The sequence below is a fragment of the Myotis daubentonii genome, chromosome 2 (assembly GCF_963259705.1).
Source record: "Myotis daubentonii chromosome 2, mMyoDau2.1, whole genome shotgun sequence".
NCBI classification, from domain to species: Eukaryota; Metazoa; Chordata; class Mammalia; order Chiroptera; family Vespertilionidae; genus Myotis; species Myotis daubentonii.
This window is the reverse complement of record NC_081841.1, coordinates 139,305,408-139,320,811: the sequence shown is the minus strand read 5'-3', so window position 1 is coordinate 139,320,811 and position 15,404 is coordinate 139,305,408. Positions and strand designations below refer to the sequence as shown.

Genomic DNA, 15,404 nt, shown 5'->3' with positions numbered 1-15,404 from the left:
CTTTAGCTCATTTTTTGTCTGGGAAACTCTTATCCTTTGATTCTAAATGATAGCTTTGCTGGTAGAGTAATCTTGATTGTAGGTCCCTGCTTTTCATCGCTTTGAATATTTCGTGACAATCCCTTGTGGCCTGCAAAGTTTCTGTTGAGAAGTCAGCTGACAGTCTTATGGGAGCTCCCTTGTAGGTAACTAACTGCTTTTCTCTTGCTGCTTTCAAAATTCTCTCTTTGTCTTTACCTTCTTGCATTTTATTTATTTTTAATTAAATTTTCTTTTGAAGTTAGAACTGGCAGGTTTTAACAGTAGAGTAGATATGGTGTGTGAGGCAAATAGGAGAGTCAAGGATGATTCCAGGGTTTTAGGGAGATGATGTTTTGTTTTGTTTTAATTTTTTTAAATCTTTATTGTTGAAAGTATTACATATGTACCCACTTCCTACCCCCCTCCCCATTGACCATTTCTAGACTGCCCAACCCCAGGCTTTTACCAAGCTATTGTTTGTGTCCATGGGTTATGCATATATGCATACAAGTTCTTTGGTTGATCACTTCCCACACACCTTCTTGCATTTTAAATATGATGTGACTTGGAGTGGGCCTCTTCGGGTTCATCTTTTTTGGGACTCTATGCTTCCTGGACTTATATGTCTATTTCCTTAACCAGGTTAGGGAAGCTTTTTGTCATTATTATTCCAAATAGGTTTTCAATTTCTTGCTCTCTCTCTTCTCCTTCTGGTACCCCATAATGTGAATGTTGGTACACTTAAAGTTGTCCCAGAGGCTCCTTACAATATCCTCATATTTTTAATTTGTTTTTTGTACTTTGTAACACTTTTATTAAGAGTGAACCAATATCAGTATTCCTAAACTGTAAAACAATGGGGAACTGAAGTAAATATTAGGAAACAGTGGGGATCCTAAATAATAGACAAAACCCCTTAAATTTTCTTATTGCTTATATACATCAATGTGTAATATTTAAGCATCACTGAACTCCTTATTAAGCAAACATTTTTTTCATATGCTGACTTCTCTTTATTTTTCTATGCCTTTATCTTTTGAATTTCAGCAATCCTACCTGAATAGCTTTATCTTCTGGTGCTATCTCCTGGGCTTCCTTTTTCCTTTTTTAAAAAAATATATATCTTTGTATTGATTTCAGAGAGAAGGGAAAGGAAGAGAGAGAGCGAAACATCAGTGATGAAAGAAAATTATTGATTAGCTGCCTCCTTTACAGCCCCCACTGGGGATCAAGCCTGAAACTCAGGCATGTGTCCTAATTGGCAATTGAACCATGACCTCATAGTTCATAGGTCATTGCTCAACAACTGAGCCACACCAGCTGGGCAATTTTTCTTTTTAAAGTACTTTGAGGGGCATCAGAGGATGATTTAGGTGGAAAGGGCTATGAGGGAACCATCTTGGATGCTGGAATGTTATTATATCAGTGTGTTCAGATATAAAATTTTATCAAGTTGTACAGTTAAGATTTGTGTACTTTACGCTTCAATAAAATAGGAGGGAAAGATTTAAAGGAAAGAAAATTAAGCAGTCCATTTGAAATTTTAAAAAATGACATTTACAGTAGCATAAAAAATGTTAAGTACTGAAAAATATATCTGGCACAGCATTGCAAAATGTATACATTGAGACTTACAAAACATTGGTTAGAGAAAGTAAAGAACACTTAAATGGAGAGACACTTTATGTTCATGAGTCCAAAGACCAACTCATGTTGGTTCTTCCCAAATTGGTTTATAGATTCAACATGGTCCCACGCAAAATTGAGGTTTTTTTTCATTGTAGAAGTTGAAAAAAACAGATTCTGAAATTCAAATGAAAATGCCAAAAATTTAGAATAGCCAAATAAACTTTGTAAAAGAAGAAATTTAGATAACTAACACTACCTGATTCCAACACATCAACTTTCTGTATTGGCACAAAGATAGGCAAACCAATAGAACAGAGTCCATAAATAGACCCATACATGTATGGACAACTGATTTTAAACAAAAGTCCAAAGGTAATTCCAGGTAGAAAGGATACTCTTTTTAGACTTTTGGATATACAAAAGTAAGAAAGTGAACTTCAAACATACCCTGCACCATGCAAAAATTAACTCAAAATGGATCTTGGACCTAAATGTAAAACTCAAAACTATAAAACTTATGGAGGAAAGAAAATTGCTGTGACCTTGGAGTAAGTAAAGATTTCATAGACATGACACCAAAAGCCAAGTCTTTCATGACCATAAAAGAAGTTAGTAAATTAGACTTTACCAAAATTTTTAAAGTTTTGGTACTTTGAAAATATTTGCGAATCACATCTGATGAAGAGTTTTTGTAACAGAGTAAAATGCGTGGTCTCTGAGTCCATCTTCTTTAAGTTCCATGACCTTCAGGCTAACAGCTTCTGCTTTAGACATGCTAATCATTAGAGGAATTCTGCTTGGGACTTGAGTTTTTACAACAACAGCTCTCCTATTTTCCCTTCCCTTAACATAAAAGGAGCCTGGACTCTCTACTTTCTTAACACTAGAAAGACTGAAACTTAGTATATACATACATTGCCCAAAAGCAGTCAAAATGACTGCATTGTGAAAGAATAATATCGGAGCACTCTTCACTTATGTTCCTTAGCTTTTCCAATAACTCACTTCTATTTGACATTTCTTTCATGAATTTAGGGCGCAAAAGAAATAAACAACTTATTAGAACAAGTATCACTGCATAAAGATTCGAATAACAAGTACTAGCTTAGCTTATTGAGCAACTGCAACTTATCAAGTATCGACAACTTATCATGTACTTCTATGTTATCATGTGACGGTAATCGAAAAAAAATGAAAACTGTTATTTCAATACAGAGCCGAACTGGTCATATAAGAAATTTACTCAATTCAATAATAAGAGTCTTAAAATTTCCCAAGCAGTAAAAATGACTGCTTTTGGGCAATATAGGTATAACACATATATATATACCGGAAATGAAGGAGGGGGGAGGTAACTACAATTATTAATAAACGCATTTATGTGTTGTACAAAAAGTCACAAAATTCTAAGACATTGTGTCCTTATATACATAATTGTTTTTCTAATTGAAATTAAAAAGCAGTCAAAATGACTTCCTTGGGCAATCTAGTGTTAATATGGATTTGAGGACTAGATGTCCCATCTTCTTGGTTGGCGCCTACATGATCAATAAACCTCTCCTTATTCCAAATTGATGTTTTGAGTTTTAGCTTTTTGAAGTGTCAGGCACACAACTTAGAACCAGTAACACTTGTTGCCGGGGTCCAACCCCGGGGGTCCAGGGGTTCCCAAAGGTGTGGATGGAGTCGGCGAAGAATGTTTTACACGGAGACAGTGTTCAGAACTCTCTAGCTCTCTTTAGTCTCCGTGGATCTTCCTGTGCCTGACTGAGGCCACAGAGAAAGATCCTGAGGCAAGCTGAGCCTTTATTTTTATAGTCAGAGGTAAACAAGGTAGTGGTTACCAAAGTTACACTGTTCTTGTGAGTTCCACTTGTTTTTGTTCTTGTTGCACTTCCCTCAGCCCATTAGCTTCCCAGGTAAGATCTAGAGAGCATTATAAGGTCAAGCCTAATTATGCTAAGAGGACTGTGCCCTCTAAGCTGGGACTTGTTTGTGACTTTGCCAACAGGTCAGTCCCAGGCTTAACCCTATAGCAGCTCCCCACAACTTGTATCCAGGATTTATAGACTTCTCAAAACTCAGTAATAAAAAAACGATAGAATTTTTAAAATGGGCAAAAAAAAATTTAACAGTCACTTCATCAAAGAAGATACATGGCCAAACCGGTTTGGCTCAGTGGATAGAGCGTCGGCCTGCGGACTGAAAGGTCCCAGGTTCGATTCCGGTCAAGGGCACGTACCTCGGTTGCGGGCACATCCCCAGTAGGGGGTGTGCAGGAGGCGGCTGGTCGATGTTTCTCTCTCATCGATGTTTCTAACTCTCTATCCCTCTCCCTTCCTCTCTGTAAAAAATCAATAAAATATATTTTAAAAAAAAAGAATATATATGGATCAGAAAAGAAACACATGAAAAGGTACTCAAAATCATAAGTCATTAGAAAAATGCAAATTAAGACTGACCATGGGGCGGTGATTCCGGAAGAAATAAGAGTGCGGCATGAACATGGAGAAGCAAAAGAAAACAAGGAAGTATGCGACCATGAAGCGAATGCTTAGTCTTAGAAATCAGAGGCTTAAAGAAAAGGAAAGATTAAAACCTAAAAAGAAAGAAACGAAAGATCCCAGTGCACTCAAAGAAAGAGAAGTCCCCCAACACCCCTCCTGCTTATTCTTCCAATATAACACACAGCTAGGCCCACCTTACCACATCCTGGTTGATACCAACTTTTATCAACTTTTCCATTAAGGCCAAACTGGACTTAGTGCAGTCAATGATGGATTGTCTCTATGCCAAGTGTATCCCTTGTATAACTGACTGTGTAATGGCTGAAATTGAGACATTGGGGCAGAAGTATCAAGTGGCTCTAAGGATTGCCAAGGATCCAAGATTTGAACGATTACCATGCACACACAAAGGAACCTATGCAGATGACTGCTTAGTACAGAGAGTAACTCAGCACAAGTGTTATATTGTGGCCACAGTTGACCGGGACTTTAAACGAAGAATCAGGAAGATCCCTGGAGTTCCCATTATGTACATTTCTAACCATAGGTACAACATTGAGCGGATGCCAGATGATTATGGAGCCCCTCGATTCTAATACTTAAAAGACACAAAGTTTCTCTGCTTTCCTTCAACCAAATTTCTCTGTTGCAGGTTTATTAAACATGCTACAACATGCGATATTGCTCCACTCACACATTTGCTGTTATGAGCTGAGAACAGTTAAATACACTCACTTTTTGGTGGTGTTTTGAAAATGATATTTTGTTTCATTTAAAATTTTGTTACATCTTTTTATAAATCAGATGACTGCTCACCAAAAAAAAAAAAAAAAAGACTGACCATGTTGGAGAGGATAAGGAGCAACTGGAAGAAACATGCACTCCTGGTGGGAATGTAAAATGATACATCATATGATACAGCCAGACCACTCCAAGGTAATTACCCAAGAGATATGAAAATACATGTCCATATAAAGATTTGTACAGAAATATTTATAGAAGCTTTAATCTAATAGCTGAAAATGAGAAACAATCAAATTGTCCCATCAACAAGTGAATAGAAAAACACAGTATATCCATGTAATGGAATATTACTCAGCAATAAAAGGAATGGTATACACTACAAAATGGATGAAATCCTATCTAATAAAAGAGAAACATGGTAATTAGTCGTAACTTCGCTACCCTTCCCATTGGCTAATCAGCAAGCTATGCAAATTAACTGCCAACCAAGATGGCGGTCGGCAGCCAGGCAGCTGATGCGAACATGGAGGCTTGCTTGCTCCAGTGACGGAGGAAGCTAGGGTCCCCGCCTGCCTGCTGGGCTCTGAGCTGCTCTCTAAGAAACATTGTTACAAATATAGAAGCTAAACAAAACCCCAGAAACCTGCTTTTAGTCAGCTGGGATCTCAGAGCTGGGGTCGCAACGAAGTTTCAAATACAGAAGGTAAACAAAGTCCAGAAACCTGCTTTCAGCAGCCGAGGTCTCAGAGCTGGAGCCGAGCCTCAGAGCTAAAGACGGCTCTCAGCTCCAGTGATAGCCATAGAAGGTAAATAAAATCCCAGAATAAAAAAGAAAAAAGAAATAAAAGAGAGGTTGGGAGCTTCAGTCACCCCCAGCCTGAAAACGGCCCTCAGCCCCTCACCCAGACTGGCCAGGCACCCCAGTGGGGATCCCCACCCTGAACAGTGTATGACCAGCTGCAAACAGCCATCATCCCCTCACCCAGGCTGGCCAGGCACCCCAGTGGGGACCCCCACCCTGATCCAGGACACCCTTCAGGGCAAACCAGTCGGCCCCACCCATGCACCAGGCCTCTATCCTATATAGTAAAAGGATCAGCGGAGCAGTGAGGCCTCACTGCCCCTGTGTCAAGCGGAGCCATGAGGCCTCCCAGCACCGGGATCAGCTGAGCAGCGAGGCCTCACTGCCCTGGGGTCAAGCAGAGCCGGGAGGCCTTCCAGCACTGGGATCAGCGGAGCCGCGAGGCCTCCTGGCCCCTGGAGCAGCGTGACAGGGGGCAGCGCCCAAACCCCCTGATCGGCCCTGCTCTGTGCATGACAGGGGGTGGGGCCACAACCTCCCTATCCACCCTGCTCTGTGTGTGACAGGGTACGGAACCCCAACCCCCCTGATGAGCCCTGCTCTGTGCGTGATAGGGGGCAGCACCTCAGCCCCCTGATCGGCCGGCTCTGTATGTGACAGGGGTGGCGCCAAGACCCCGATTGGCCCTGCTCTGTGCGTGACAGGAGGTGGCGCCGCAACCTCCCCATCGACCCTGCCTTGAGTGTGACAGGGGGCGGCTCCCCAACCCCCCAATCAGCCCTACCCTGAGCATGACTGAGGGTGGAATCGCAACCTCCTGATCTGCCCTGCTCTGTGCATGACGGGGTGGCGCCCCAACTCCCCAGTTGGCCCTGCTCTGAGCCTGACCAGGGGCTGCGGGGCAGGCACCTAGGGATTGGGCCTGCCCTCTGCCACCCGCGAGCAGGCCTAAGCCAGCAGGTCGTTATCTCCCGAGGGGTCCCAGACTGTGAGAGGGCACAAGTGGGGCTGAGGGATACCCCCCCCCCCGGCCAGTGCACAAATTTTTGTGCACTGGGCCTCTATCTAATAAAGAGCTCATATGCAAATCGACCTAATGTCAGAAAGACTGAGGTATGACGCTGTGACACACACTGACCACCAGGGGGCAGACGCTCAACACAGGAGCTGCCCTCTGGTGGTCAGTGCGCTCCCACAGGGGGAGCAGCTTCGCCAGAAGCCGGGCTCACAGCTGGTGAGTGCAGCGGCAGTGGGCAGGAGCCCACCTTCACAGCAAAGCTAAGAATGTCCAACAGCCCACAGGGAGCCCCAGACTGCGAGAGGGCACAGGCCGGGCTGAAGGACCTCTCCCCTCTTCCCCCACCCCCCCCACCCCAGTGCACGAATCTCATGCACTGAGCCGAGCCTCTAATATCAAAATAATTATGATAGTGAAAGAAGCTAGATAAAAATAGTACATACTGTTTAATTCCACGTACATACAATCCTAGAAGATGCAAACTAATATATAGTGACAGAAAGCAGATCAGTGGTTGTCTGAGTGGTGGAATGGGCCAAGAGCAGGGAGGAACAGCAAGAAGGGAGTGATTACAAAGGAGCACAAGGAGACTTTTAGGGTAAGGCTCTCCAAATATATGGATAGCTTCACTGCTTGATTACAGTGATTTCATGAGTTTGTACTCTTTAAATATGTGCAGTTTATTGCATGTCCATTATAGGTCAAAAAAGACGTTTTTAAAACAAGTTCATTGCTGAGTAAAAGTTGATAATAATCATCAGCATACAGTGTAGGGCGCGGGTATAGGGTTAAGCCTCGGACTGACCTGTTGACAAAGCCACAAACAAGTCCCAGCTTAGAGGGCACAGTCCTCTTAGCATAATTAGGCTTGGCCTTATGATGCTCCCTAGATCTTATCTGGGAAGCTAATGGGCTGAGGGAGATGCAGCAAGTGCTGCCAAAACAAGTGAAACTCACAAGAACATTGTAACTATGGTGACCACTACCTTGTTTACCTCTGGCTATAAAATAAAGGCTCAGCTTGCCTCTGGATCTCTCTCTCTGTGGCCTCAGCCAGGCACAGGAAGATCCACCTGGACCCAGCTTATTCTCTTTGTCATTTCTTCATTCCTTCACCGCCCTCACTCAGGCTTGTGGAACCCTTGGCTGAGCTGGCTCAGCATAATACAGATAGTATTTAGCAATATGAGAACACGAGCATGAAAATAGGCAAAGAGAACCCTATATAATAAAATGCTAATATGTAAATTGTCCCCTCAACCAGGAGTTCAACCAGAGGGTGGGGCCGGCAGCCAACCTCCCATATCCCCTCCCCCTGGCCAGCCAGGCCTGATCAGGGGGGGCTGGCCAGACCCCACCCATGCACGAATTCATGCACCATGCCTCTAGTATGTAGTATAGTTACATATTTCATGAGTATTGAGCACCTATGTACAGATATTACACTTGGGACTGAGGGCACTAAAATGAGTATAACATTTGCTCTTTATAATCTAGTGTTGGAATGACACATAGCAGCAGGCAGTTAGTGTGTCATATGTGCCCAAATGGGAGAAATTAAAGGGCTCATGACAGCAGTGGCAAGGTTTTAAGAGCTCAGAGAAAGCTCTCAGAGGAAGTAATGTCTAAGCTGAGGCCTGAGGAACAGGAAGGAGTTAGCCAAATAGAATGAAATAAACTGTGCCAAGCAGAGTAACAGCAAACGCAGAGGTCTGGAAAATAGAGGGAGCACAGGGAGTTAAAAAGTACAGCCTTAGAGCTGTTCATTTGCATAAACTGATTCGAACCCTCTAATTTGGGATTCTAATTTTGTGCTTTTCCTAAATAAGGCCTCCTTACCCACCCAACCACCAAATTGTGTAAATTCAGGTCCCAAAAAATCTGGATTTGCCCTTACGGAGGAGATTGATCATTCTGTTTAGGCAGCAAAGAATCTAAGTCCCCTTCAATGTTGGGAGGAAATTCCCTAAATTTTAGTTCCCACTGCAGCATCTTCTTCTATAGAAGCTAATAAGCCAAACTAGTTGAAAAGTTGAACTCGCTTTCTCAACTTTCCTTAGAGTTAAAGGCCTGGACACTTGACGTAGATTCTGCCAATCACATAAATTAGTAGCTAATCGACACAATGCATCAAAAATGACTGTGGTTAATTTTCTCTACATAAAAACAAAATTCCTGTTGCAGTAGAGAAAGGGGTACAAGACTCAGTATTCATTTATTTATTTTTAAAGAATAGTTTATTGGTTTTTTTAGAGAGGGAGAAGAAACATTGATGTGAGAGCAGAACATCGATCAGCTGCCTCTTGCATGTGCCCCACTGGGAATCAAACCCAAAACCTGGGCATGTGTTCTGACCTAGAATCAAACCAGCAACCTCTCTGTGCACAGGACGATGCCCAACCAACTGAGTCACACTGGCCAGGGCCAAAAGTCAGTATTTAATGCTTGACAAGAGTGGCTACGATTTCCTCTCCAGACCAGTTGTGCAGTATAGTTTTGCAATTGATTCTAGCTGTGACTCAGATTGACCCTGATTCTAGTCCTCTTGTCTATTCTGTGAGCTATACAGTATTCTTCTAATAAAATTCTGAAAACCAGAACCCATCACTATTGTTAATGACTAAGAACCCAAACTGGTAGTATAATAAGCCGGGTGGAGGCAGAATGGAAGGCACTACGAACGCAATGCTGGGAAAATGGGGACCCTGAAACAGGGCATCAAACTTACACCATCAAGTAGTGTATTCTAAAGCTGAGAAGACTTGGAAAGTATTCTTCCTAGTGCTCATACTAGATAGATGTGTTTGTGGAGGACAATAAACTAGGGAGCCATAGCTGATTTGAAAAAGAGGACTTGCACATCACCTTGATGATCCTAGTCATGAAAATGGATCAAGTAATTGAGCCTTTGGCTGATCTCTCTTTGGGAAATACATGTTTCCCATAGGCATGAACATTTCTGAAAGTGTACCAGTATGTATAGAAGAATGATGTGTATGGGTGATAGTAGGTTGTATCACTCCACCCTTATTCCTTACGATGGACCCCCAATTTTGTTTGCTGTCCATCTTCCCAACGCATGACTAAGTCATTTATGATAATCCTGTTTCTTTGGCCAGCGATTGGTTTAAGGGGTATATGACCCATCTAGCCAATAAACTGTGAAGAGATGGCTTCTTAGGGTGTTCAGGGAACGGCACTCCTGTTGCATTGAGAATAGACTGGAGGGGACAAAGTGAAGCAAAGAGAATAAGAACAATGACCATTCGATAAAATTAAAGGGAGCTCCAATCTTTGAAAATGTCTCTCAATAAACCCAAGAGGAACAGTTATGAAGGCAGGAGGAGGACAGGAAAGAGTTGGGTACTAAAGTGAAGACAATAGAGAGTTTCAAGAAGAGTGAGTTATAAAAGGTCAAATGCTAGAGAAAACAAGGAAGAGAAGGATAGAAATCTACCAATATGGAAATTGATTACTATTTAGAGACCTTTGCAACAGTAATTTCAGGGTAATAGTAAGGGCATATGCAATACTAAAAAGGGTTAAAGAATGAATGGAAAGTGAGGAAAGCAGCAGGGTTATAGATTAAGGATAGTGACAGTAACATCACAAGTGCTTCTCCTTAATAAATACATATTTAATCAATGATTTGATATTCAAAGGCCAAGTACTGAATGAGCTATGCCCCTATTCAAGAGTTCAGTATGACAAGATTATGTTAAGGGATGGATGCCTAGAGAGAGTTCCAGGGGAGGAAAAAACTTTTCCTCACCCTTCTTAATGTCCCTAACTGGGCCTAAAAATCAAACTGATAAGAACCGATTAAAGATGAAAAGAATGCAAATTTATTTAACACAAGTTTTATGTGACATGGGAGCCTTCGTAAGGAAATGAAGACTCAAAGAAATGGTTAAGCACGAGCGTTTTTATACTAAGTTTGATGAAGAGTGGAAAATTGTGGGAAAAAAGAAGAAACGGGCATGAGCGAAGGGTAGTAAACTGGGAAAACTCAGAATGGCTTGTTCATTGAGATCCTTCTTCAAAGATAAGAATGCTCCTTTTAAAATGATATTTTGGAAGAATATTAACTGGCATGAGAAAATTAATAAGTGAAAGTAACTTCTGGATATAGAGGTATAGGATTGAAATTTTCCTATATTTTCTGTTTCTCATATTCTGTTAATTAAAGTCTAATTTCTAACTAGAATTAGGAAACTTGTTGTGATGTCTGGAAACTGCCATTTGGCATGGCAGAAAGGAAAAAGGAGAGGATGACATTCTGCAGTTGTGACTAATGGAGTTTGTTACGTGAGCATTTACTAACACTATAACTAGCAACATTTTCTGTATATTTGTTCTTAAGAAACATTTGCTTGAAAACATGAGAATTTTCATATGATTTATTTAATAATAAACCAATTGAAGATACAAAAATGTTTAGAGGATTCCAAAATTTAAATTTTTGTTTAAATACAAAGTCACTCTGTAATATGAAAACATACATTAGACCTCTAAAGAAAAATGATTTTTTTCATCTACAAAAATTTATCTTTCCTATACTAGAAAATAGGCAGAAAACAATTTTTCTTGTGAAATTAAATGTACACTATTTACAGTTGAAAAGTAATCTAAAATTTATTTCAGAAATGTAGATATACATATATATATTATCTTTGTATGAAATTCCCCCACACTCATTTTTAAAAAGATCCAAAATATAAAGCAATTGTGCTTTTATAGCAACTGATCATTTAAACAGATTAACACAATGCTTGGTTGTTTTCTGAGCTTTTAAGAAAGAGTCTAGACTCTCTCAGAACAGCGGTGTATCAGTTAGCACTTAGCAATGTATGTTTACTAATGGGCCACAGTGCACAGGGGCCTAAAGAGTTCATGAAGAATTCAGGTTCATAGTAATCTTACAGATAGTAGAAAATTTAATTTTTAGGGCCATTTATTTTTCTGCAATATGTTTGCTATACTTACATTAGGAAATAAGCTGATGTTTTAATTGATATAATTCTAAAATATAGGAGTTGGAATCATAAATTTAGAACTATAAAGGAAACTGAAGACAATCTAGTCTAATCCAAATGTATCCCTTACTTCGAGCAGAGAACGGAAGCCCAGAGAGAACAGTGGCTTGCCCAAGGTTATAAAACCAGTGAGGAGAGCCACTCTTAGACTGATGCTTTCACACTACCCTGCTTCTGAAACAGGTTCAGCCATCATCATGGGCATATTTCAATTTTAATGTTATATTTTACAGTCATAGTTCAATATACTGTGCAGCCAACTAAAAGTCAATCTAGTGAAATCATAATTTTAACAAAGCATAAAATAGGTGTCTTGCATTTGAAAGAGTCAAGACTTAACTTACACAAGTGGAATGAAAATAGTTCCTATATAAGTTTCCTGATGTCTTCTACTTAAGTACTGTATTTACAACAGAATCAGAAAAGATCAGACATTGTAAAAATTTAAAAGCAACTTTAAAAATGCTTAAGATATAACAACTGAAAAAAAATCTCAAAAGAATATCTTCATAGTATAAAATGCCTGTTCCTTCACAACTGAATTCTGAAACATTTGGCTAACAAAGAGAAACACTTTGGTTTTCCTCCCTCATCTAACAAAGTCAAGACTAACTCTTATTATTTTTAAAAACTACAAAAAGGAACATCTTTATAATTTTGTCTTAGAATCAGATAGTTTGCATTCAATTGGAAATGTTAAATTAAAAAACAATCATCCATAATTCTTTTGGAATTTTAATTAAAAAGAGTTGGGTTCCAGCAGTTCATTTTGTTTCATAGCTACCTGAGAAGTAAGTCCATTGGAATTGGAAACCACCATCACGTAAGGCTGTGGCTGTTGATCGGTTTCCTCAGTGTCTTCTTTCAAATCATCTTCGACCTCCTTTTTCTCTACTTCCTGGGTAGGAGTTTTTGTGTCTTGAGCTTTGATAACTGAAGTGATTACAGTGCCAGGTGGGTGGGCAACCAGCTGTGAACTGCGAGGAGAAAATGTCACCATAGGTGTAGCACTGAAGGATGGAGATGAAGCCATGCTGACGGTTCCATTGCAAATAGACTGGACATTACTAGTAAGAACCTGCTGTACATGGGCAGGGCTCAAGACAATCGAAGGAGGAGAGCCCGGCTTCTGAGACTGTAACACAACATTTTCTTTCAGTACTGTCATGGGCTGTGATGATGGAATGGCTTGTAAAATAAATTTCTGAGACCCAGCACCTGACGATGGATCTGTGCTGGCTATAACTGTTGTGATTGGCACTGTCTGGAGTGTTACTGTATGTAAATGCTGATTCCCAGGAGACACGACCACTGGAACTTGGGTTGGAGCCTGTATAGTCCTATTGAGATTAAGGAATAAAAGTGAGAAAATTACCATATTCTACATCATTTAAAACATTGACAAGTCATTTTGACAAAATAAGAGTTACGTATTTCAAATGCTACATCCCATATTTCCATCACAACATAATTAACATCATGCCAGACTCTGCAGTATACACTGTACATACAGAAATACCCAAGAATACCATTAGATTAAATTAAATAACCCAAGGCTTATTAAATAGTTAAATTCAGGCCATTAACTATGAAAGCATCTTGTAAAAAAAAAAAGTGCTACAAAATGCCTACAAAGTGCCACATTAACACAAATAGGAAAACAATTTTGTTGGGGAAGGAGGAAGATGTCAAAACGTTTGGCAAGAAATTTATGGGTGAACTGCTTGAAATAAAATTAGGAATTTTAAAACAAATGTATAAATCACTCTCATTATTTTAATATTTGAAGAATAACATCATCAAAGTGCTCATCTATAATTACCAAACTTCATCTCTATATATAAAAGCCTAAGCAACCATTATGACTGAACAACCGGTCATCCAGTCACTATGACGTGCACTGACCACTGTCAGTGCAGATGCGCAACGCAGGAGCTGCCCCCGGTGGTCAGTGCACTCCCACACCCAACCTCCCATGGCCAGCCAATCTTCCGCAGTCCCTTCCTCCATCGGCAGGTCCCGTCCGTTTCCACCTGAGTGGCCACCACCAGCCACCAGACTTCCAGAGGCGCTAGGCTCTTGGAGCCCCTCCCCCTCCTGATCCATCCCCCTTCCTCTCACCCTACCTTGCAATACCTGGCTATTTAATCAGGGCATACACTAGGCTGGCTGCAGCAAGCAGCAGGAGTTGGGTTCTTTTATATCAAAACAGCAAAACACCAAAAAGGAAGTTGAGAGAGGCCCACTCTTTACTACTCAAGCCACATGCAAGCCTGCCTAACACCCCCTAACCATGTGCCTTGCACTAACTGGAAAATAAATGAGAAGGAGCCAGCATAAAAAAAATAAAAAAAATAAAAAAAGAATTATCAGATGAATTTTAAGTTCCTATCATCTACACTAATAAAAGAGAAACATGCAAATTAACCATCACTCTGCCAATCCACTACACCCACCAGCCAAACAGGAGCAAGTATGCAAATTAACCCAACTAAGATGACAGCGGCCAGGAGCTGGAGAGAGCAGGAGGCTTGGGTTGCCCCCGGCGATGGAGAAAGCCAAGCTTCCCGCCTGCCCTGGGCTCCGCTCAAGGCTACAAAGTATCAATTATAGACGATAAAAAAATTTCAGATACCTCCTTCCAGGCTGCCCAGGCCTCCACTCAAGGAGGGGCTGGGGAAAATAAAAAAAAAAAGATGCTGGGAGCTTGGGTCACCAGGAGGCGTAGCCAGCCTGAAAACGGCCATCAGACCCTCACCCAGGCTGGCCAGGCACCCCAGCAGGACACCGCCCCCCCCCGAAGGGGGTGTGGGTAGCCTGAAAATGGCCATCAGCCCCTCATCATGGGATGAGGGTCCCCGCTGGGGGGCTTGACCAGCCTGCAAACAGCCATTAGCCCCTCACCCAGGCTGGCCAGGCAACCCAGTGGGGACCCCCAGCCTGAAGGGAGTGTGGCGAGCCTGAAAACAGCCCTCAGCCCCTCACCCAGGCTGGCCAAGCACCCCAGCGAGACCCCCACCCTGATCCGGGACACCCTTCAGGGCAAACCAGCCGGCCCCCACCGTGCACCAGGCCTTTATCTATATTAATAAAAGAGTAATATGCTAATTAGACTGGGAGACCTTCCAGGAGACCTTCCAGACGTTCTTCTGGACAAAGCCATGGTGGCGGGGCTGAGGTAGAGGCAGTTAGAGGCCAAGAGGGGAGGGCAGTTGTGGGTGATCAGGCTGGTGGAAGGCTGGGCCGTTGTGGGTAAGCAGACCAGCAGGGGGACCAGTTGGGAGCAAGCAGGCCATCAGTGGGGGTCAGTTGGAGGTGATCAGGACAGCGGGGGGGGGGCAATTTGGAGCGAGCTGGCCAGCAGGGGGCAATTGGGGGCAAGCAGACCAGTGGGGAGGGAAGGTGGGGTCAAGCGGGCAGTCAGGGGGGCAGTTGGGGGTGATCAGGCTGGCGGGGAGGGTCATTTGGGGGCAAGCAGGCCAGCAGGCAGAGTGGTTAGGGGCAATCAGGCAGGCAGGCGAGTGGTTAGGAGCCAGCAGTCCTGGATTGTGAGAGGGATGTCTGACTGCCGGTTTAGGCCCGGTCCCTGTAAACCAGCAGTAGGACATCCTTTGAGGGGTCCCAGATTAAACAGGGTGCAGGCTGGG

The 15,404-nt window shown here is 42.1% G+C and overlaps 1 protein-coding gene and 1 pseudogene across 10 annotated transcripts in view; one reads left to right on the top strand and one right to left on the bottom strand.

Moving 5' to 3' along the window:
* Window positions 1-4,123: 4,123 nt before the first annotated feature.
* LOC132226348 (rRNA-processing protein FCF1 homolog) lies at window positions 4,124-4,950 on the top strand (annotated as a pseudogene).
* A 6,156-nt stretch (window positions 4,951-11,106) lies between these two features.
* Window positions 11,107-15,404, bottom strand: part of ELF1 (E74 like ETS transcription factor 1) — a 140,775-nt gene continuing 136,477 nt past the window's right edge. For all 10 annotated transcript variants that reach the window (XM_059684771.1, XM_059684770.1, XM_059684765.1 and 7 more), the window contains one exon: window positions 11,107-13,097. In XM_059684771.1, coding sequence (XP_059540754.1) covers window positions 12,497-13,097 — 601 coding nt within the window. In that variant the 3' untranslated portion in view covers window positions 11,107-12,496. The remainder of the gene's footprint in view (window positions 13,098-15,404) is intronic.